The 24615-nt window shown below is 44.1% G+C and overlaps 2 protein-coding genes across 4 annotated transcripts in view; one reads left to right on the forward strand and one right to left on the reverse strand.

Moving 5' to 3' along the window:
• The first annotated feature begins 264 nt into the window (after positions 1-264).
• Positions 265-14843, forward strand: cd44b (CD44 molecule (Indian blood group) b). The gene is made up of 8 exons (XM_031565164.2): positions 265-702; positions 10482-10647; positions 10825-10964; positions 11165-11227; positions 12186-12659; positions 13642-13704; positions 14093-14171; positions 14334-14843. Exons 1-8 carry the CDS (start codon positions 636-638, stop codon positions 14533-14535), a joined length of 1254 nt encoding a protein of 417 aa, XP_031421024.1. The 5' UTR covers positions 265-635; the 3' UTR covers positions 14536-14843.
• Positions 14844-17408: 2565 nt separating this feature from the next.
• Positions 17409-24615, reverse strand: part of slc1a2b (solute carrier family 1 member 2b) — a 34594-nt gene continuing 27387 nt past the window's right edge. For 2 of the 3 annotated variants that reach the window (XM_012828111.3, XM_031565165.2), the window contains exons 10-11: positions 24299-24533; positions 17409-21809 (exon numbers count right to left, since the gene is read on the reverse strand). In XM_012828111.3, the coding sequence (XP_012683565.1) occupies positions 21735-21809; positions 24299-24533 (310 nt within the window). In that variant the 3' untranslated portion in view covers positions 17409-21734. The remainder of the gene's footprint in view (positions 21810-24298; positions 24534-24615) is intronic. The other variant, XM_031565166.2, reaches the window with a different exon arrangement.

The raw sequence follows: 24615 nt of genomic DNA on the forward strand, positions 1-24615 counted from the left end.
CTAAAACAGTCAGACAGGAAAGAGAAGAGGAGAGAGGGAGAGAGAGGGAGAGAGAGAAAAGAGGAGAGCATGAGAGAGAATGAGAGAGAGACAGTAGAGGAAAGCATGAGAGAGATAGAGAGGAGCAGAGCATGAGAGAGGGGGGGTGAGGGGAGATGGAGGGAGGGGAGGGGAGGGGAGGGGAGATGAAGGGAGGGGAGGGGAGGGGAGGGGAGGGAGAGATGGAGTGGGTGGAGGGAGGGAGGGTCGGTGAGTGAGAGGCAAAAGGGTGTGTACGCAAAGCACCACCCTCTTCCCCCCTGTCCACCGTGGCAGCGAGCTGTTTGGCAGTCGCTCGTTCTCTCACTCACACTCATTCACTCTTCAGTGAACACGCAGAATATTCAAAAGTTGGGCTAAAGTCTGCTGCACTTCCAGGAGCCTCTCTGAGACATCCAGCGCTAGGAACTCTCTCGTGGACGTCGGACCTCTCTCAGACGCACACACACACACACACTCTCTCTCTCTCTCTCTCTCTCTCTCTCTCTCTCTCTCTCTCTCTCTCCCTCTCACTCTCTCACTCACCACATCCTCTTCTGACAGAGAAGACACAAGACCCTCCAGCAGCACCTCCACAGCCAGCCTCTTCGCCCAGGATGTGGGCTCTTTTCGTCGGGCTCACCTTTGGATTACTGGCCTCCGCCAGGTCAGACACAACCGCAGGTGAAGTACATGGGGGGGTTGTTTGAGAGTGTGTTTGTGTGTGTGAGAGAGAAACACGAGTGTGCATGGCCGAGGGATTTGTGGTGGAAGTTAAGGTGTGTTAAGGTTTTTTTTTGCCTTGCTCCTGTCTCTCCTGTTGCTGGTGGATCATGCTCACAGGTGTGTGTGTGTGTGTGTGTGTGTGTGTGTGTGTGTGTGTGTGTGGGTGGGTGTGTGCATGTGGGGGTTTCGAGCTGTGTTTAGGTCGAAGTGGGTTGCTTAGCCACATGTGTGTGTGTGCGTGTGTGTGTGTGTGTGTGTGTTTGTGTGTGTGTGTGTGTGTGTGTGTATGTGTGTGTGTGTGTAGGGGGGAGGGAGAAAGACATGCCGGCTGAGCAGCATGTGGTGTGTGTGTGAGACACACACACAGGCAGCGTGTGTGGACTCAGACAGCGGCTAGCGTGCCTCAGTTAGCCCAGACAGGCACTAGCCTCACACAGACAGACAGAGGCTCAGTCAGCACAGACACAAAGGAGTCCGAGGCGAGCGGCTAGTCTGCCAGCGCGCGCGGGAGAGAGAGATAGAGAGAGCCACAGTCGGAGCACGAGCGAGAGAGCGAGAGAGCGAGACAGGACGCGTCTGTGCCTCCAGGCTGCCTCCTCGCCGCGTACTCAGCATCATTCTCCCTTAGCTTTAATATGACTTATCCACTTAATCAGGCTTCCGCGGCGCACAGGGGCGACAGATGACCTCTATTTCCCGCCATGAAAAGACAATGTCACGGGCAATCTCTTTCTGTGCTATTACTATTGTTTGGGGGGGGGGGGGGGATGGCAAGGAAGGAGAGGGGTTATGCTGATATGAAAGCGACACAAAAGAAGTGTCCGTGCGTTTTCTCTTCTTTTCTCCGTCTCTCCCTCTCTCTCTCTCTCTCTCTCTCTCTCTCTACTGGCATGGCTAATCTTCTGCTTCTCTCTTGTCTTCTCTCAGCTATGTCTGATTTTACTCTTTGTTTTCCACGAGCTGGGACCTTTAGAGAGAAGAGAAGAGATGAGGAGAGAAGGGAAGGGAAGACAAGGGAAGCTTAGCTGCCTCTGAATCTAACAGGTCGAGAGATGCAAGCCTCACTGTTCTGCGGTTGCTCTCTGCCAGACAAAGCAGTATGTGACTGTAAATCTGTGTGTGTGTTTGTATGTCTAATACAATGGCAATTATCTCTCAGACATATTTGGTGCTGTATGCTACACAGCACATATGCCTGTGTGTATATTTTGTATGTATTTATTCATATATATATACTGTGGATTTGTATGTGTGGATTTGAATTTTTTTAGTGTGTCAGTGTTTAGTGAAGGAGTCTGTTACTTCCTATGTAAAGACAAGCAGATTTGGGGACGGTGGGTTGGTGCTGACAAGAACTGGTGACACCTAGGTCAAACAGGGGTCATGCCCTAGTCAGGGCACACTGTGTTCTCAAGGACCCATGCTCTACCAAGACAATCCCCCCTCAGGGCAAAGAGTTATGAAGCCCATGCTTGTGTGATGGCATGGGTATCTGTCCAGGGCCCGTGTCTGGCATTTTGTGTGCCTCATTCTTGCCTGATTATGAGGCACACACTCATGGTGGCATTCTGGATCATGAGACAGTGCTGTCACTGTCTGCCACTGGCCGAGGCCAAACCTCAAAGGTCCAGCCACAGTTAATTTTCAACCTTCATGGTATGTTCAACTTTAGACATGAGCTCTGTACAAACTCACCCTCGTGCACACATGTTCATGTTCTGAGCACATACATGCATGTGGGTGGAGGGACATTTGGAGTGTATGCTCCCCCATGTTTGTATGTGTATGTGTGCGAGTGTGTATGTACTTGTGTGAGTGCATCCGTCCGTGTGTGTGAGTGAATGTGGGTGTGTGTGTGTGTGTGTGTGTGAGAGTGTGTGAGTGCATGTGGGTGTGTGTGTGCGTATGTATGTGTGTGTGTGTGTGTGTGTGTGTGTGTGTGTGTGTGTGTGTGTGTGTGTGTGTGTGTGTGTGTGTGTGTGTGTGTGTGTGTGTGTGCGTTCTCACTGGTGTGTTTACTGAGGGCCCGTCCTGCTGACTGCAGCCTGGCCTGGCAGTCACGCTGAACAAGGCGCGATTGATGGGGGTCTGTGCGCAGGTATGTGTGCAGTGCAGGCCTTCTCCGCCCCTCCCCTACCCTACCTGAGGACTCGGGTTACGCGGCGAGAGGGGGCAGGGAGGAGGGTTACCTGAAGCCTGACAAAGAGAGGACTTGTGGGCATGCGGCCGGAGGATTGGCGGGCGCCGTCACCTGCCGCCCAAGCCCCTCGGACACGTGCTTGCCTCCGTCCACCCTCCTGCCCTCACTATCCCCCTACAACCCCCTACCCCGCTCCACACCCCCCAGGTCCCACTCAATACACACCCCCTGCATGCCAATGACTGTTCTGACACTCTGCCCCTCACTTACCCCCCCCCCCCCCCTAAAAAACATGTGCTTACTCTCAGTGGACAACCTCACTGCCCTCCTTCCTCCATTTCTTGTCCTCCTCCTCTTCTCTCTCTATCTCCTTTTCTCCATCTAATGTTGTGGGATTTTCCCTTCTCCGAGATGCCAATCTACATTGTAACCCCCCCCCCCCCCCCACCCCCCAAGAATCTTTAGCAAGTGAAAGGAGCTCTCGAATTTATGTAGGCCTGTATGTCTTTGAATGCTGCCTGAAACCTATTAATTACATTTTAAAGCCTTTTTGTGAGGCCCTGGCCAGCAAGCAACCACACGCACACCACCTCACTGCACCCCCACCCCACCTAGAGTCTGCTTCTTCCTCCCTCGGATATACACTGACTCCTTTGTGTCTCCAGGCTCGCATGGCTCAGTGGACTGCTGTAATATATACACAACCTTAATGCACAAGGCCGGAGGACCAATCTCCCCCTGGTCCGTTACACTCATGCATGCTGGTGGTAGTGGAAACAGGAGCTGACGGTCCCAGTGATTTCTCTCCCCCAAAAAATAAATCCTTCTAAGTGCTATCTGAGGAAGAGCGAATGACTGTTTATAAATGTTTATGTGTAAATGTTTGTGTGGAAGGCTTTAGAGCTGTCTCATCTGCTTATGTTCTCCAGGGTGTTTTTTGTTTTGTTTTGTCTTTTTTTTTTGTTCTGGTTCAGAGACAGTTGAGCGTCTTAATAGCAGAGAGAGGAGGGTGGAAGAAATACATCTGCTTCTGAAAGGAGTTGGAGAGGTAGCATGCCATGGGGCCGAGTCTTTGGAAATAACTGAGGTGGAGAGAGAAGAAAAGAAAGAGAAAGAGAGAGAGAGAGAAAGAGAGAGAGAGAGAGTGAAGGGGGAGAGAGAATCTCCTTCAGGTGACTTTGCTCAGGTGAGCTCCAACTAAGAGAGTTCTCAGATTTCAGCTTGTCCACCCGTATGGCTGCATGGCACAGGCAGCCCAGCACCTCTGGCACTCCTGCTGGAAAACTGGCTGCAGAGTCAGGCCTACCCTGGATTTGGGTTCTATTTTGTGGAGCTGGCTTTGCGAGATTTTTTGGGGTAGAGAGAGGGAGAAAAACAGAGACAGAGAAAGAGAGAGAGAGAGAGAGAGAGAGAGTGAGAAACAGAGAGAGAGAGAGAGTGAGAAACAGAGAGAGGAAGAGAGAGAGAGAAAGAGAGAGAGAGAAGCTGGCTGTTCCTGAGAGCAGCTGGAGATCCTGGCATGCTGTCTGTAAAAGAGCCACCGCTAACTTCACCAACCCCTTTCAACTTATCCATGCCACAAAAGAGGCTTTAGTAGTCAGTGCTTCAGAGAAGCAGGGTCTTGGACTTTGTGTAGATTCCCATGACTGCTCGTTTTGCATGTTAATGGCGACACCTTGGAGACATGTTGCGACTACTTTTCTCAGATGGCCTGCTTTGATCCCTGTGGATGGGTTTTGAAGAGCCGGCAGTTGTTTTCTCTTCTCAGGACTCTTTTTTTTTTTGGAACGTTGGGGCGGTGTACTTTGTTTGTGTACCACTGGCGTTGGAAAAGAGGTTCTCAACAAGCAATAGCTTGACTCCCTTTAACTGCCACCAACAGTCATGGAACAATCACTTCCTGTTAAGCACCTCCTACTAATGAAACAGTGAAGAGGTAAACACAAGGGGATAGTCCCCCTCCAGGGTCTGACTTGTGTATGGGGTTAGGAGAGATAGGCAATATAATTGAGTGTGTGTGTCTCTGAGGTGATGTGCGTGTGTTGTTGTTTTTGTTGATTTGAGAGATTTGTTTTGAGCTAAGCATGCCGGTGTTGGTTTAAATATTTCCCATTTTTCCCGTGCCGCTATTCTCTCCCAGCTTTCGCAAACATGAAGAGTGAGTCTGTTTTCAGCTCACGGCACTTTCCTTCGTGAACTGTGTTCAGGATCACACCGTTACATGCACAAGCATTTCTACAGTGGTGGTGGGAATCTGCCTCAATTGACAGTTACTTTGGGAAGGAAGGCTTGCCCTGCGAGGGTCTCCTGGATGTGTGTCTACTCTGTTTATCTATCTCTGGTGTAAAATGAAAACATTGTCAGCCGTTGTCAATCAAGATTGTGTAGACTCTAGATGGTCTTGAAGAGCTGGGATGATGCAACGTTTATGAGACATTATGAAATGGTTGAGTGCTGTTGCATGAGGGCCATTATGTTCACATCCTTTGAATGTTACTGAGGCTGGATTTAATCTTCACAGACCTGCTAATCCATACGAATAGCCCCCCATCATGTAACTTTGTCTTTGATCATCGAGATGAACTGGCTAGCTGGACCAGCCCTTATCAATGTGGCTGTCTTTAAAGGCCCAAATTCTAATAACTTGTAAAAAGCCAACAATTGGCCGATTTCTGACAACGCCATATCTTGCCCTCTCCCTCTCTTCACAACACAACACAACACAACGCAACACAACACCACACCACACAACACCACACCACACCACACAACACCACACCACACAACACCACACAACACAACACAACACCACACCACACCACACAACACAACACAACACACACGTCATATGTTTGGGCCTTTCTCTCGCAAGTCCACTGTGTTTTAACTGCTTATAATGTAGTAAGATCCTAACATCTGGTCACAATGTTTTACAATGCAACATTGTGTCCATCATAACATTTTTGGTTATATACTGAAGTCAATGCAATAGTTTGAGAGAAAGTATTACATATTTGCACCTGTGTACCAGTATGTAATATGTGTGTGCGTCTGAATTAATCATCCCAAACACAAACCACCGTTCAGGGACTTTCCTCTTTTCTCTCACATTCTCTCTGAGACCTGACCCCTCCTCACCCTTTTCTCTTTCACAATCTAATGTTAGCACCTGTATCCATGGTAATCAGATGTCAACAAGCATCACAGTGACAGAGGATTTGGCCTGATATCCGGTGATGACTAAAACTAAACATAGATGTGTGAGAAATGTCAAAACTGTTTGCTGTACGCCAGTCTCAATCCAAATGAGGTCTTCTGATTCGGGTTTATATAATGCAATATGACGAGGAGGCTCAAATGCCCTTATATATTGATGTGATGTCCCATAGTAACAGAGTTTGCATACACAAGAAAAATATTGATGGAAAACAAACAGCATCACTTGATGTTTGATATCATATAGGCAAAGGAAAATGTGTTTGTTTATTGACTTCTAGAGGAGCCCTTTTGTGTTTGCAGACCTGCGTTAATCTGTACGTGTGTATCAATATGCAATGTCATGACAAGCAGAAAAACTGTGTGTATATGTGTGTGTATGTGTGTGAACAGCCTTTGGGAAGTGTGTTGGTCTTTGTGGACAGGTGTGGCAGAATGTGTCGTGTAGAATCTCGACTCTGTTCCAGAGCTTAGGAGTCCTGACGGACAGGAGCTCTGGACCATGGGATGCGGTTCCTATAGAGACAGAGGGCAGCTCAAGTGAGATGGTCTCTACACACTCTTACCCGTCATGGCCAAGCCTGTGTTTGCATATGAGATACATCAGGTCTCTGTGTGTGTGTGTGTGTGTGTGTGTGAGCGTCGTGTGAGTGTTGGGGTGTGTCAAACTAGCGCAGTTTGGTTTCATACCAACCACAGACAAATGTGAAACACCCCTGTGGGCAGTTTCATGGAAGTATGTATGTTTTTCAGAACTGCTGCCTCCTCTGTAACCTATATTTCTCTCTCTCTCTCTGTGTGTTTGTTTGTGTATGTGTGTGTGTGTGTGTGTGTGTGTGTGTGTGTGTGTGTGTGTGTGTGTGTGTGTGTGTGTGTGTGTGTGTGTGTGTGTGTGTGTGTGTGTGCGCGCGCGTGTGTGTCGTGTCTACGCGGTCTCAGCAAACAGAAGTTGAACAGCAGATGTAGAATTCTTCAGCACGGATTTATTGAAGAGTTTAAACAACAATAAGAGAAGGTCTCCGGAAGCTTTCTGACAAATAATACTCGCGCCACCGTATTTCAAAGTTCATCTACCACTCCCACAACAGCCCTAGTTGGCTGACCCCTTTGACCAATGAAACCTCTGACCTCTCATCTGACTTTATCCATACAGAAGGTGATGCTATACCTAATGACCCACCCCTCATTTTCCTTAGGTCAACACCCCCTTATTTGAGATCTCATTACTCATCTTATATACTATGTGTGACTAACCCACATTAAACCCTCATACTAATTAAATGGGTTACCTGGCAAATCCTTTCTTACTCATACAAAAATATCCCACATGTGTGTCACAGATGTATGTTCCAATCTTTCATCTGATATTTCAAGTAACAGTAAGGAGTGGTCCTCTAAATCTAACAGGCTATCTAGCTCAACGGGCACTGATAAAAGATAGCTAGCTTGCTAACGTACTGTATGTATTTTGGCAATACATTTGGCTATGTTGTGTTGTAAATGTTGTCCTCACATTTCGCTCAGTTTCAACAAGTAAACAAGCCTGGGGAGTGTGATGTTCACCACACATCAATGGACGTTATTTAACGAAGAACATCTTTTCTTTATACCTGATTTACCCATCTCATAGTTTGTCTAATTAACTAAAGCTAATTGAATAGCTTGGCAAAATCACTTTGCTAATTTAACACCATGAGCAAGATCCTAAGCACACACATGGGTGGGTCGGCGCAATCCTCCCACACCCAAAACGATAGCTTTAGTTCATGCGCGACACACTTTGCACGTTGCTCATTGCCCGTCAATAAAATTAGGGCCCAGTGTCGCCCAATATGTTTTATTTTGTGCATGAAATATGACACCTTTCTGCTTAATCCCAAACACACAGACTGAGAACTGATTACTGCAAAATACAGTTTTGAATGATATTTCTGAACTAATCTGTGCTCAAGTGTGTTTAGGCATCAGAGCAGATTAGGCAGTCACTCTGGTGCTCACTCTGGTGCTCACGGACACCAGGGTATTTGAGCTAGCCTATGACATGAGATGATTGTATGATAGAGAATATTAAATCAGATCTGCTGCAGGACTTCCCTGAATGGGAATGGATAAAGGTTATCTTATGTGTACTGCTAGCTCATTGTTTGTGCTTGTAAAGCAAACACTGTGGCTCAAGCCAGGTAGAAAACCCATAAGACTGACTGGGCAATAGTCAGTTGGGAAGATAAATCATATCACATCATAACCACAAAATCTAAATAAAACAAAAAGTAGGATGACTAATGTTGGATGTATAAACAGCCATCTGGATTTCAGTAACCAACATGCCAATTAACCAATACAAAACTAAAATGTTTTGACAGAGATGTGCTTTTAGCCATGAGCAAGAGTGATGCATCTCTCTTTCTCTTTCTCTGTTTTTCTCTATCTTTATATATATTTTCTCTATATCTCTCTCTCTCTCTCTCTCTCTCTCGCTCTCTCTCTATATATATATATATACAGTATATACAGTACAGAATACAGTATACAGTATATATATATATATTAGTGCTGTCAAACGATTAAAATATTTAATCGCGATTAATCGCATTTATGTCATAGTTAACTCAAAATTAATCGCGATTAATCGCAATTTTTTATCTATTCTAAATGTCCCTTCGTTTATTTATTTTTTCCATCATTTTATTTTATTTTTAATGCCCTTATCAACATTGAAAAGTGGATTGGCTTGCTTTATGCAAATGTTTTTTTTTTATTGAAAACCAACATTGCCAAACAGGGCGGTACAAAATAAAATTATAAAGTGCACATTTCAGGTAAACAAGGACTCAGCCTATAGTGCAATTAAACAATGGCTTAATATTTTCTTTTTTCCAAGTTTGCTGGGAACATAGCAGTCAGGCCTCTTATTTCGGAAACAGTGAACTGTAATAGTTAGGTTACCAATAAAAGGTAAGCCTACTACTTCTTTGCTTTCAGCCAGCTGCCTGTTGACATTTTCAGACAACAGTGAAGCTCGCTTCTTTTGCACAACACAACTTTTAAAACTTTCCATTCAGAAGCTTTTTATCATCCATTTCGCCGTATAGCGCTCACCATTCACTCAAACTGTAACTTTAGCCTACTACACAGTCTGCGAGGCCAAAAAGAATGTTAATCAAAAAATAAATAAATAAATAAATAAAAAAAATATAAAAAAATAATCGCGTTAATCTCGCGATAAAAAAATGAACGGCGTTAAAATGGGTTTGCGTTAACGCCGTTAATAACGCGTTAAACTGACAGCACTAATATATATATATATATATACCTCTGAGGTGGAACGCCGTTATCAGTATGCCCATAACAAGCAAAGGGAATGAGGTACTAGTGTACGTGAAGCGCAGAAGTTTTTGACGCGTATAGAGGGTCTGAATGTTTACCACACATTACGCAACCAGCAGTGTGTGTGAGCATTATGTGCTGAAGTGCTGCGGGTACTAAGCAAGTTACTGTATGTGTGCAATATCCAGGACAAACTGTTCTCATGGGCTGGGTGACATACAGTCTCTCCCGGCAAACTCAACACGTTAAGCACACATGGTAATGCTGAGACACCTACAGTATATTCCATTCAACCTTATTGATCAACCTATTGATCCATTTTTTATTGCAGTATACAGTATGCACAATCCACTGCACTGTTTAAGAAAAACATAGAACAATGCTGGTAGATGAATATGGACAATGCAGGATAGCATCATATCAACATGACTAAACTTAATGGGAAAAAAGAAGAGTTGGGAGAAGAGATTGAAGAGTTGTGTGTGTGTGTGTGTGTGTGAGAGAGTGGCACACGCCACACACACACACACAGATCTTACTATCCCAGAAGAGGTCCTGGATGAATATGAAGATGGTGCTGTCAGAACTGTAATCAGGTGTCAGTGAGATGCCCTGCTAGGAGAAAAGCGAAGCAGATAGCCGCCCAGGGCTTGCGAAACAAAATGGCCAATGGCATGTTTCAGTTGCGTTTTTTATCTGTCCTGGTCGATGAATGAGCTGATCCTCGCTTGTTTTCCTGGACCTCCAAACTAAGAAGACCTGGGTGCCCAAATAGACGTCCTAGTAATGCCCCTTACATTTGTAGACTCTTCCCTGTTGTTGGCCTGCTGTGAGATTGTTTCACTATGTGTGTATGTGGACAAGCAATAATCGCCTCCTTCTTTCAGCTGAATTTTGAGAAGCAGGAATCATCTGTTTGTCAGTGGAATATCTAAATCCTTACATTCTCTCTCTCCCTCTCTCTCTTTCTTCAAACTTTTTCTCTCTCTGTCTTCCTCCCTCTCCTTCTCCCTCTCCCTCTCCCTCTCTCTCCAACCATCTTACTCTCTATCAGTAAAGTCTCGCAGTTGCAGTCACGTTGGTGTGTTCCACGTGGAAGGCCTTGATCGCTACTTGCTTACTTATGGCGATGCCAAGGCCTTGTGCCTCAGTCTGGGGGCTGAATTGGCAACGGAGGATCAGCTGCGTACTGCCTACGCCAGCAAGATGGAGACCTGCAGGTGAGGACCTCTCACCGGGCCATGGCACCAAAGCCTCTACGATAGATAAATAAACTAAATTAAATTAGGAAACAGACAGTCAGACAGACAGACAGACAGACAGACAGACAGACTGACTGACTGACTGACTGACTGTCTGACTGTAAAGGATAACAAAACATGATTTCTCCTTTTCAGGTATGGGTGGACTGCCAATATGAGCATTGCCATTCTGCGACACACACCACACGAAAAATGCTACTTGAACCAGACTGGCTTCGGCACCAGGGCAGTAAACTCAACTGAGCTATCGGATGCTTTCTGCTATAATGACTCAGGTAAGAAAAATCAAATCATTTTTGGCATAGGTTTGGAACGAAAAGTAGTCATACTGCCATTATATATTGCATGTATTTTGTGTATGTACGTACAGTATGTATGTATGTATGTATGTATGTATGTATGTATGTATGTATGTATGTATGTATGTATGTATGTATGTGTGTGTGTATATAATTATTTCTTATCTTATGAACAGATGTGTCTTCCCGTAACTGCGAGAATGCCATCAACCCCTTATCCACAAAACCAGACAGCAATGGTAAGATCATTCAGGATCTTTATGACCTGCCATGTTGGCCAGTTCTACAACAAGGCCAGAGTTTATTGCAATAAACCAATGTCCTTAAATGCTAAACACCAGGGTTAAATGTAGGACAAGTGCAAACACAAAACATCAAAGCAACCCAGAACATAAATGAACAGCAAGTTGACTAGCGCAAAAGACAGTATAGCCAGCCTTTGCTTTTTTGCCTTCATTCACCCTTTGTCAGGTGTTGACTATAATCCCTATAATCACTAAGGTGATTATGTCCGTGTAACACCCAAAGGTTGTATCATTGCCAAGCATCTGATAGGTGCAGAAGGGTCTAACCGCATCATTATGCACCATCTCCTGTTCATGGGGTGTGTTTTCACAAACCACTCACGTTTTTCCTCACTTTTACTCTGATGTATGTGGTGGATGTTGGCAATTAGGCTACCTCATGTTTGATGATTACCCAATCCTTTAGTCTCCAAACAGGCAGGAAATGACCATGTTTGCAATGTCAGCTTCCTGTCGTAAATTTGGCCATGAACGTGCTGCTGGGAAATTTTAGATAAAGATTCATGTGATTCAGCATTAGCCTAAATGGAACCCATGAAAAACAGACTCGCCATCTTTGCTAGAATGCCTTTACGTTTTGACATAGTTCTACTATAACCAGAATCAAAATAACAGGCCATTTCCAGGGCGGTGAAACGTATTTGACTAGGGCATCAAACCTTCCGCCACACCACTGTCTGTAATTCAATTCAAACTCTTTACATCAAATGTGATGGGTAGAAATTGCATTAGGCTATTACTTTTAGATTAGTTTAGATTTAGATTAGTATTTCGATAAAAAAAAATTGCCATAGAGACAGATGCCCAATGTCACTGTGTCTGAAACTCAAGGAACCAGAACAGTGGCTTCTCTTCTGAACTTTTGTAACGGTGCCTCCTATTTCTGCTGCAGATACCACAGCCACTGCGGCACCATCCTCAGATGTGGGAGCAGAGATAACATACAGCCCTGATGAAGCTACAGGCGTGACCGAGTCAGAACCAGACTTACTGGGGGGCCACGGCGACCTGACCACCACCGAGGAACCGGACCAGCACTTCGAGCCCACGCTGGACGTGATGGAGACAGACGCACCTACGCATGTCCCCGAACTCAACACTGACGTGGGTGTGATCGCCGAGAGGGGATTCAACAACTCTGAGGAGGCCTTGGACGGCGACCAGGTGACCAGGCCGACTGAGGTGACCCGCCTCATGCTGCCGGACGACTCCACGGGGTCTGGGATCCTGCCCTCCTCTGAGGAGAGTTTCACTATCGCTAGCGACGCCCCGCTAGAGGAGGTGAAGACAGCCGAGCCAGAGGTGGAGCGGCCACCAGTAGCCCAGCCAGAACCCCAACCAGAGCCCAAACCAGAGAGTAACACAGGTTAGATGTCACTTCCTCCCTCCCCCATCAAGATCTGAGATATCGATGTCCTTTTGGGTTTCCTGTGTGTGCGGGGTTTTTTTTTGCTGATGTCAGCAGTGAAGAAATTAATTGATATTAATTTTAATCGATCCTTGTGTTAGATTACATTTTCAGCAGCTTATAACTAATGAGTTATAATATACATGATGAGTGATTTTAGATATTTAGTCATTTTAGTCATTTATAGCTATAACTACATGAAACTATAAAGACATAGGCATATGGTATGCTGTGCTGTGGTATGTCTGTTACAACTAGCCAAAGAAATACTTGGAGCACACGTTTTCTCTTCGACAGTCACATACACACAGACAAAGAAACATAAGTATTTGTCATTAGCAGGTTCTCAATGTATAACTCGCTTTTATTCTCGGGTAATTTTAGTTTTAACCCTTTTTTTTAGACATTACGGTTTAAATCGTCTTCTCCTCAGTGCTGCATTTTACGCATGTAACTTGACATTCCTTTTTTTTCTGTGGAAGGGCCAAATAGTGCCCCCTGGTGTTTACGTGTACAGTGTGAGGACTGACACTCACATCTTCATACCCTTGCTCTTTGTGTTTTGTTCATCCACAATAAACCAGTACAACCTCCAACATAGGTGGAGTAGCTGATAACAGCATTAACCTTCTATTTTACAGAAATGTAATACCTCACACATTCACAGCAGCGGAGATTAGAATCAAATCGGTTCAGATATTCGTTGTAATGTTGACCTATCACAAATTATCATATCCCTGCTGACCCCCACACCATATCAAAAAACATGCTGACAAGACATATCTGTGCAGCAAAGCTCTGTTTGGGCTGATATGATTCTGATAGACTTGTTAAACCTCAAACTTTAGCTTAGACAATATAAATAAAAGTAACTTAGACATAATGTCTGTGTGTGTATGTGCATTAACATTAATGACAAAACCCTGTTCTGTTTCTGTAGAGTCTGTCCGTCACGGCAGGAAAGTGGAGCATAATGGAGAGCCGGAGGAGAAGGAGGGCAATGGTGAGCTTATCCCCCTATGTCCACCATTTTATTTCTGAAGTGTGAAGATTTAGCATTTGATGAAATATTACATGAGAGTATTTGACTGTCCTAGTTGATTTGTGTGTTTTTCATAACACACGAGACTGTGAGCATGACAGTGTTGTATTTATCGTGTGTTGTTTTGAGATCATGTCTCTGAGATTCATTTAGAGATTCTGTATCTTGAGTTACTTGAGATGTGTCTTGCTTACAAATTTCAAAGGTGAAACTCTATTATCCTTTTTGCTTATCCCCATGTTTAAAACTGTCTGAGCAGCATATTTTTAAACCATAATCTTCTGTTGGATTTGTGGCCCTTTCTCGCCAATCCTTTATCAACATCCATCTCTTCCATCCTTGTTAATAGATTGGTTGGTCATTATCGGAGTGGTGGTGGCAATCGCAGCCATTGTGCTGGTTTGTGCCGCTGTTGCAACCAGGAAAAGGTGAGACAAATGATTTTGCCATAACTTAGCCTGTAACACTTGATCAGTTTCACAACAAAAAAATGGATTAGTTGATTTGGGATTGATTAGTGTGACTAGTGTGGCAGTGGCAAGTAGAGCAGGAACAGTAACATGACGAATGGTCCCTGTTCTCTGCTTCAGATGGTGTGGAAAGCACCAGACGCTGAACATCAGCAAGAACAGCGCGGAGGGCAACGGCGCGGCAGCCGCCGTGGTGGGCTCCCGCGCGGAGGAGCGCGAGCAGGAGATGGTGACGCTCATGAACAAGGAGAAGATCCAGGAGAACGGCAACGCCGAAGAGTTCACCGGCATTACCGTGGAGGGCTCCTCGGAGAAGGCGTGAAGGGACGGGTGGGACCTAGGCTGAGCAGGAGCAAGAGCAAGAGAGAGCAAGAGAGAGAGAGAGAGAGAGAGAGAGAAAGAGAGAGAGAGAGAAGGAGTGTGTAGGGAAGGCAGCTAGAAGGCGGGGTCACATGCTGTTGTGGTGAAGCAGAGGGACGAGGAGAGGGAGAGCGGATATGCTGAGCCTGAAACCGAAACCTGAGGCTGCCCACCAGCTTGTGCTGTTTCTGCTTGTGTTCACACACACATTGTATGTTTGCCTCTGTGTGTGTGTGTGTGTGTGTGTGTGTGTGTGTGTGTGTGTGTGTGTGTGTGTGTGTGTGTGTGTGTGTGTGTGTGTGTGTGTGTGTTTGTGTGTGTGTGTGTGTATGCATGTGCGATTGATGAGAGATATTCATGAGATATATAGTGAGGAAATGTGTGAATGCATGTTCATGTGTATATGCATACATTATATGTATATGTATGTGTGAGTGTTGGGGGGGGGGGGTAGGGGGGGGGCAGTGTATAGATTGTAATGTCAGTCAGTCTATTTCTTACTGAGATAAAAAAAGATAGAGGGAATTAAAATGTTACCTGGAAACAAAGATATATTCGTCCCTTTTACAAGCGAGAGGTTCACTGTGGATTCTCCCACAGTGTTTTGGGTGCCCCTTATCATTGAAGTGGGGAACCAATTAATCAGGGAGTTCACTGGTATATTCTCTCTGAACTTAGACTCAGACCAAACCGTGCTGCAAGCAACATAGGTGGGTAAAGTCGGATTTGAGGTGGGAGTTATTTGAGGCTGGGGCGTGTATGGAGGGTGGGGGTGGGTTGATTTTAAATAAATGATAATCATGTTAAAGACATCGGTTGAAGCTGTAAATAAGGCGCTAAGAGCAATGGTTTTAATAAGCTTGGAATTAGCATGTTTCGGGTTAGTCACAGAGACAAACAGGCAATACTGAGGCGAGTGGACAATGATGGCTGAAAGATTATTCAGGCTTTTTAAATGTTTTTATTTTTCCTGCTGGAGCAGTTAGAAAACGGACAGAGCAGTCCACGGGCAATCGTTTGGAAGTTTCTGTTTTCAGTGTGTTTCTTAGAATTAACATGTTGTGTATGTTTCATATTGTTTCCTGTGGATTTGGGATTTATATGTTATAGATCAAGACAACAAGATGTTACTATTTTAATTTATGATTTTTGGCTGGTCGTTTGTGTACACTTTATTTCCATTAGTCCATCTGCAGACCAAACTCAGAAGTCAATCTCCTTTTTTATTAAATAAGACCTTTCGCACCTTTGAAAGTAATATTTAATCAAGTGGTCATTTGGCAGATTGTGATCATATTCAGCACAATATTCAGACACTTGTTATCTTTGACTTAAATTTGATTTCCTCTGAGGCAAAAACAGTGCCTTTTTTTCTCAAAAATATGAATAGTACGATAGTATTATTAAGAATCTGACTGTGACACGCATACACACACACACACACACACACACACACACACACATATATATATACACATATCATGATGATCAAAGTGATCTTTAAAATAATGACTAATTACATTTTTGTTATTAAACTGCGAGGGGGCTTTTTATGAATCCTATGAACACTGCTATGTTGAGACTTCCCCAGACACGCAGTAGAGAGGAATGTTGATTTATATCACTCCATTTTGTCAGGGTGCTTTACTCAATTGTATCCCTTCCTGTTTGTAATGTTTCCAATGCTGTTGCCTTTGATTGATTCTGAAGACAAATAGCAAATGTATTAGCATAGGAGTATGTTATGAGTGTGTAACAAAGAATTAACAAACGATCATGGCTAGAAATAGACTTGTGAAGTCCTGGGCTGAAATAAACGTGTCTAGTAAAAAAAAACATGAAATGGTGTTTGCTGGTCTGCAGAGGAGGGGGGAGGAAGAACGGAGTGCAGTGGAGAGAAGGGGGGGAGGGAAAAGGAGGGGTCTTCGTGCTGCCAGGGAGTGAGACAGAACATGGTTGCCATGGAATCCAGATGATGATGAAGGCAGATATTTCCCTTGGATTGGAGACAAAAGAGACACGAGAGACGGCCATCTTGAAAATGGAAGGTGGAAAGCGAATATGTGGGAATTGATATTGTGTGGCAATATACCGACTGTTTTATAACTACAGCAGTTGCAATCAAATAAAACAGACAAATAAGGGGTAAACAAAAAATAAAGAAGGAATTTGGGTTTGTTGTGTATGTAGATGAACTGTAAAACATTGAACATTATAAATGGGGTGCTATTACCCATCATTCAATAATAATGCTTTCAGTGACACATATCTAGTTAAGATCTCAATGAGATTTAAAAGGACAGGTAGGACTGTGCCAGCTAAAACAGTGCATATCTCATCAGTGGCAATAGTCCGTTGATAGTATTTCAGTGTGTCAGACCCAGGGTTTGCATGGTATTTTACTGTAATTAAATCAATGAATAGGCCATTGAACAAACTTGCAAAACTTGCTTCAGCGTATGTGTTTGTGCATGTGCAACTGTGCCTGGCTGTGTGTGTGTGCATCTGTGTGTGTATGCTATGGTCAGATAACTGTTACTTTGGTAGTTGCTGGACTAAGAGTGCTTTGATGGGAGTGAGAGAAAGGACAACACAACTGATTGGCATTAAACTGAAAAACACATACAGACACTATTTCTACTCCATGATGATGATCTGGAACATTTCACCGATTCCTGCCGCACTTCGCCTGGACCAGGTGATCATCTCACACCACTGACGCTGTACGCAGACATAAACACAAGGCCACTGCAAGCGGGCCGATGTGTGTGCAAGATGAGAGGCTTACGATGGCAGAGACATGCTCTTGCAAAGGAAACACACGAAGGGAGCAGGTTTAGTTGAATCAACATTTATTAGTTATCATAGTTGTATGTACACCAGTGGTACAACACATACTGATATGTATGAACATGACATTTTATACCACAGGTCTGGTAACGGAAAAAAAAAATCTGTAGTTGTTGTTTTTTTTATTGTATTTTACTTGTTTGTACTTATTCAACTGTGTCCCGACCCGATCGTTTTCAACCTGGGTGAAAATGATGAGAGGAGCTTCACACAGAGGACAGTATCAGGGTGAGGTTTGCACAGGGCACAGATATGGGATGAAGGACATACAGGTTATCAGATTGACTCAACATGTCTTCATGTCAAAGACAAACAACAGCACGCCACTCATTGGTTTCCCTACTGGCTCTTGTTTTTGGTCACATGCCCTAAAATCCCAATTTGCCAAACTGAGGGGTGGAGTGCTGTCTGCTGCCTCTCTCTGGTGAGAGCTGGCAGGTACCAAAAGACATAGGGGTACAGAGGGGGTGGGGTGGGGGTTAAGGTTAGAACATCTGACTTTTTGTGATCCTTTAAAAAGTTGATATGCTCTTGACTGACTATAGGTCAACTCTTTGCAAGAACATCTCCATCCTGCTTAAATGTTAGGCCCAAAGATTAGCTGAGTATCTGGGACAGCTCAACTCTTGCGAAAGCAAGCATCCACTTATTATTTAAACTGATGGCACATGGTGGGGGTGATCTTTAAGAGAGGTCATGTATTTGTTATCTACCATAGTGCGCTGCACCTTGGGAATTCTTTAGAAGTTGAGCTTGCTTGTTTGTTTTTGTTTCAAGCTCTTCTCTTAGCATTCAGCCAGATCTGACAACAGCAGTAGTAGTCTTTTATTTTCTGTTTAATGTACACAGAGTATAAATTTTAATCCTCAACATCTGTGCTGAAGAGCTGGCACATAACAAGTAAGAACCACATTCCACAAGCAAAGTTATATCACCCCCAATGGACATCAAGTGCAACTGCACTGTGACTCGTCCTCCAATTTGTTTTGTGTCTGATTGAGTCATGCCAATCTCCAGAACATTCTGCATTGAAATTCAACAGAGCAAATCATATATATATTTATGTACAATGTAAATGAATGCACACACAACTTTTTATCTTCAAGGGACCAAACATTCAAAACATTCATTAGATACAAAAAGATATTTATATATTGAATATGTAACAGCTAAGTGAAACAGCTAGGAACAGAGATGTAACATGAAAGGAAACAAAAACAGGCGTTTATTACACTTTCTGATCTATCCACTTCTCATCTATCTATTTCATTTTATGAAGAACATATAATATATGTATTCCTATAGGATTACAAAAAAGTCACATCAATTATAAGCTATTTCTACATGTCCCCTCGCCGGAAAATAAAATCAGTTACCTACAATATGTACACAAAGTGCAGGGAGGCACTTCAATTCCATGCTTCTCAGAAAACTGGTCCAAAAGAGAACGGAAAGAAAAAAAGGTCCATGCTTCTACACTGGCGAGTTTATCGAAGTTGGCCTATTGCGTTGCCCCGGTTCGTCACTAAACACACAGAGGTTATGTGAGCTTTATACTGGCCCTCGTCTATATGGCGGCTGTTGTTCGCGTACTCACATACACACTCACGGGACTTGAGGTCGTTGGGGCGCCGCAACGATCTGGTGGCCACTATTTTACTGGTACAGTATCTACACGGTGAGAAAGTCCACGAATGCGTGAGGATATTGTCTCCCCGGTTCTTCCGAAAGAGGAGAAGGGGGAGCAGTGGGGAGGGGGGTGACAGCACTCCCCCTAACCCCACAAAGACAGAGGGGACTTCATGAGCACATAATGAATGCTGAGTTAGGCTACTACTGTTAAAAGTATGATCTAGAGATGCCTCTCTGACCGCACTTACTGTGGTTAAACAACTTCAAGGCAAGGTCGTCACTGAGCTGAGACGAACGAGGACGAGTGAGCGCAGAGAAAAAATAAATGAAACAAAATAAAAAAAAACATACACGATTCTCAAATCAGAATCCATACCTTGAGAACGTGAAAATGTATTTCTTGCGCAGCACTCAAATGTACCCAGTGTTCGAACTATTTGTGTGCGTGTGTGTGTGTGTGGAATCTTTCACCATTTGGTTCCTTGAGAGGGAAAGACTTCTCCGTGGCAAGAGCTTGAGTTGACAGCTCAGCCGATTGGGCTCCCTGATCTGGCCGACGCTGACGTGAGTGTAGCCTGTATGCTGCAGCATTACGGGGCGGTGAGAACAGTCGAGGAATGAAGTTCAAGGCTCAAAAATGGGAGGATAGTTCCCCTTACAGAGAGTTCCTAAACAGCGTAAATGCTGCGTCTAAAAATTGTCTTCCACATCAGGAGAACTTTTTTCAGAGGAACACAGCAATATTTGTGTTGTTAGCTCTGTGCAACTATACAGCAGTTTTAGCAGTTATTGTGTGATGTTTTCAAGTCTAACCATTTATCTGTGTGCTTTAAAAGGAAAAGAGCTCAAGGAAATGATACTGGAATGCTACCCTTGATAAGACCCTTTCCTGTGTGCTTTTCATATCTCCAGTTTAAAAAGTTGAGTTGTCTTTTTTTTCCTTACAATATACTTAGCTAAATAGATTTTTAATGGTCTGTAAACAGTCAATATATTAAATGTGATATAAGTTGTATTACATATATATGTGTGAATATATAAAGGCAGTAGGCATTTTGGCAATGTAAGAAATCCACTTCAATTGTATGACTGTGAATAGGTAAACAGCTGATGGGAGCACATCTGTGGGTTTCAGGGTATAGGTGTTATCCCTAACCACCACCGAGCTGGAGGTCAGGACCTCTTCAGGTTCTTTTTTTTATGGTCTAAACCATTAAAGCTCGGAGACAGAATGCTTTGTTTGGCGCACATACCATCTCTCTGCCAAACATGTCAATGCCAAGAGAACATTGTGCATGTCCAGCGTAGCTTTTAAGGTTACCTAACGAAACAGTGTGCTCTCCGCACTCACTGTGTGATCTCCACAGATCCAGTGACTAAAAGCTGATTGGCACTTTTGATCTGGTCTCTGTTCTAGCTGACTGTACTTACAGTCATAGGCAGTGTTCAGCATTTCAGAAAAGGTGTAACTGCCTTCAGATTGGAGAGAGTGTGCTTTGACAGCAGTAAACAGCCAAAGAAGGATTGTGCTTGAATTATAAGGTAATCCTCTAAAATGTTGGGGTTTTTTTTTCTTCAGTGGTGTTTCTGACTTAGAAGGGTATGTAGATCATTTGTGCGTTTGGTCCCAAACATGCCTCTAAGGCCGACATGCCACAGCCTACGTCATCATTCTCATAGGTCACAATAACTACACAGATAAGATTTGCATCAGTATTTAAACTAATTTCTCCCCCCCCCCCCTTCTCCTAGGGTAACACACAGGAGAGAGGGGATGTAATCAAGAGAAGAAGGAGGGATGAAAAGGGCAGAAGAGAGAGAGAGGAGAGTGGAGAGGTAATCCCATAGAGACAAGAGGATAGTGGTTTTCCAGGTAGAGGGGTAAGGAGATAAACCCCCCGGGAGAGGAGGGTCAGTGAGGTTCGACCCTGGGAAGAGAGCAGGGGTAGGGAGTGTGCCTCAGTAGAGGGGGTATGTCGGGGGTGTTCATTGACCAGTGGCTGTCCACTATTGTTTATTTATCGGGGGGGGGGGGGGGGGGGGGGCATCGCATGAGGTAAAGGCCCAAGGGGGCAGATCTCTCTAAGCAGCAGGCTATTGCTTCACCCAAAGTGGAATAGGGGGTCAGAGATTTGTTCTTTTTTTTGGGGGGGGGGGTTGTTTGTGAAAGCTCAGTAGATGCAGTACTGCTCCCCTCCCCTCTTTTCCCATTCCCCGCCACCCTCATCGACATGCTGTCACAGCTACCACGTACATAGTATGCATATATATTATATTTATGAATAATTTAAGGTAGATATTTGTTTTTTTTCTCCCTTAGTTTACCCTCCCGAGCCTTGATGTCCATTGTGCAAGAGTTAGCTACCGTGCAGACATTAGAACACTAACCGATGGAGTATTAATATTCCTGTTTCAGAATTAGTATTAGTTCTTTCAGTCAGCCAGATGATTTGTTAAATATTCTTTTAAAAAACAAAGGGGAATATTAAAAAAAGAAACATCATCATCATCATCATCATCATCATCAACAAGAACAACAACAACAACAACAACAACAAGAACAGTAGAACTAAAATAAAAACAGTACTTCTTCCATTTGAATGACATTATTTTTCCGTTTCCTTTTACACCAAATAGGAAAGCTTGTGGACTCAGGTGCTGGGGATGTGTGTGCTTGCATTATTCTTGTTTCCACGGTTCCTCCTCAACAAGTGTGTACTCCGCAGCAGTTGAACCGTTAGCGGCCGAGGTTACCTGCAAACAAGTCACGGACAGCTAGAGAGCATATCCAAGGCACATGGCATGTCGTGTGGCTTAGGGCAGAGGAACATAACAATGGTTTCCAATGCAATGGTACCCTTTGAACACAATGTTGACATCTCCTTCCTATGAATGACATAATCTCGTCATAAACATTTCATGGAAGATGCTATATCCAGACATTATACAGTTTATATCCAGTGTCATGACAACTTAACGTTATTGATTATTGTCACGACAGCTCTTGGAATGTTTATATATGTGGCATATGCTTATAAGCTGTCAAATAGCATCAAATATTTTGAAAGTTATCATGAAAATGACGGATTATTACGTCACAGGATATTCACTGTCATGACAACATATGCCATATACAAGATATGCCATCTGCCATGTCATGGTTTATGGTATAGTTATGTCGTTCTGTGATGGTGAGCTCGAATATAGTTTCTTTCAGCTAAATCAAGAGCACTTGACATTCTCATTACTCTTCCTCTGTTGCTTCTATTATTCTGACCTAATGATCAGTGCTTGAGAAGTTCTGCTAGTGCAAATGGGCATTTGGCCTTTTTGACACATTGCATGCATTCAAATGAAACGATGGGGGGGGGGTAATCAGCAGTTTTCTAGAAGAGCTGAACCATGCCACAGATTATTCAGTTATGCTTACTGGGGGGGGGGGGGGGGGGGGGCTGCCTGCTTTCATCAAGCCATTCTGGAAGAAATTAAGGGGCCATTCTTTTCGTAAGCACACAACATGCAATAAAACACAAAGACTTTTCAAACAGACGTTCATAAATACAAAGTACAGATACATTGAGTACAAAAAGTATAAAATATAAAAAAATAACATGCAACGTTAATATTCTAGTTGTTACAGAGTTATTTTGCAAAGCTTCTACAATGGTTTGCGTCTTTGGTTTAAGTGTTAGTCGTTTTATTACACAAACATGTACAACTAAATCATGCAAGAACAAAAAGAGAAAATTGGAGAGAGCAGCTTTTTTGTGTCACACGCTCAGCTGAAGACTGGCAAGGGGGGATGAACGGCAACCGTTTCTAAGCAACATCATTGATTGAATGGATCCCCTTGGTAACTCCAGCGCGAGCGCTGTCTGAATCCAACATGCATGCATTTCATCTCGTGCTGGTTGTCATAGCACCCAGACCCAGATTGGCGTGACCTCTCTGTGTCTTTGTGCCTCTCCGAAACTCAGAGTTTCTACTGTTTGCCCTGGGTTCTATGCATTTCTTTAGTCTTTTTCATGCCAAAGAGGGGCCTCCAAGGAGCCAAGAGCTCTTGTGTGTGTTTTTCTTCCACCGGAGACTTAAACTGACTCAGTGTCAGGGTGAGTAAGAGGCGTACTGATATTATGCAGTGCTAATTAATCACTGCCTGCCCTCGGCTCATGTCATCACCATCTTCTAAAAATGTACTACGGGAGCGAGAGTGAGAGAGTGTGTGCTGTTGAGGGGCAGACGTCACGAACCAAGGCGGCCACCACTGAGACTTGATCTGCCGTTTTCAGGAGTGTACTCCGGGGGCCCTAATTTCATAGGGCAACGAGCACCATGGACGGGCTTTGCACATCAGCAACCACACAGTGAGAATAGGCGGGGAAAGTTATATTTGCTAACTTCGTTGACACAAAGCAGGGCGCAATCAAACATAAATGGGTTGAGTAATTAGTGGATGGAAACTCATTTAAACATGGAACTCCCATGTGAGTGTGCAGACACACCTCCAGCATTGCACTGAGCTGTATTATTATTAAATTAGCTTGCGCGGCAGACATTTTGCGTTGCCCATAAATGAAATTAGGGGGCCTGGGAGTGTGAGAGAGAATGCCATTGGAGGCAGTCGGCCACCACTGAGACATTCTCCCATTCACAGAGGTGGTAAGGAATGGGTTAATCGGTCCACGCGAGTGGTGAGTGGACCACTCCCATCCTGCAAATCTCTTGTGCAGAAGCTGCTGAGGGTGTGATCTGCTGGTTTAGAAGGTACAGGGGATCGACGCCTAATTCCCTGAGAATTCCCTGGCCACCTTTTAAAAATCCACCTAATGCCACAAGTCTGCCTACTGGAGACAAAATGGAGTATCGTGTTTTGGGATGCCTCAGGTGTTTCAAAACCTGAGAAGGTACAGGCGATCGATTCCTAATTCCCTGAGAATTCCCTGGCCACCTTTTAAAAATCCACCTAATGCCACAAGTCTGCCTACTGGAGACAAAATGGAGTATCGCGTTTTGGGATGCCTCAGGTGTCTCAAGACCTGAGAACAACTACCTGTACGACAGCTGGAACGTGCCAAAAAGCAAACTGCTTTCTCACAGAAATGTACACTTTTGACATAATTCATTGTATGTATTTACACAAACAACAGACAAACATGCAGAAAGAAAGGACAGGGAAAGAAAAGATGCATGCAGCAAGGATGTGACTATATAGAAGTCTCTATGTCCGTAAGCGTGAGTTGTACCTTGCATTCATCTACCAGTACTGAATTGTGAGCGGCATAGACGCACTGGTTGGAGTTGTTTTCGTGGTGGTTCTTGAGGTCGTCGTAGTAGGACGGGGTCTTGTTCATCATCTCGATGTCATCTGACTTGCCGTGCTGGGCATCCAGCTCATCCAGCTCTAGCTTGGACAGGTGGTACACGATTCCGGCTCCGTAGGAGTCTCCGACCACATTTACCGAAGTGCGGAAGCGATCCCTTAATTTGAGCACAGGAGAAGAGAACTGGTTCACTCAGTGCGTTGTGTAATATATTCAACAGAGACACACTAAAGAGAGAG

Source organism: Clupea harengus, chromosome 3, assembly GCF_900700415.2.
Source record: "Clupea harengus chromosome 3, Ch_v2.0.2, whole genome shotgun sequence".
NCBI lineage: Eukaryota > Metazoa > Chordata > Actinopteri > Clupeiformes > Clupeidae > Clupea > Clupea harengus.

What these genes read in the sequence shown, in the direction of transcription:
- cd44b (XM_031565164.2), top strand. Translation starts at nt 636, where the DNA reads ATGTGGGCTCTTTTCGTCGGGCTCACCTTTGGATTACTGGCCTCCGCC. An exon ending in CACAAAACCAGACAGCAATG is followed by an intron (nt 11,228 to 12,185) that starts GTAAGATCATTC and finishes TTTCTGCTGCAG; the next exon opens with ATACCACAGCCACTGCGGCA. An exon ending in CAAACCAGAGAGTAACACAG is followed by an intron (nt 12,660 to 13,641) that starts GTTAGATGTCAC and finishes CTGTTTCTGTAG; the next exon opens with AGTCTGTCCGTCACGGCAGG.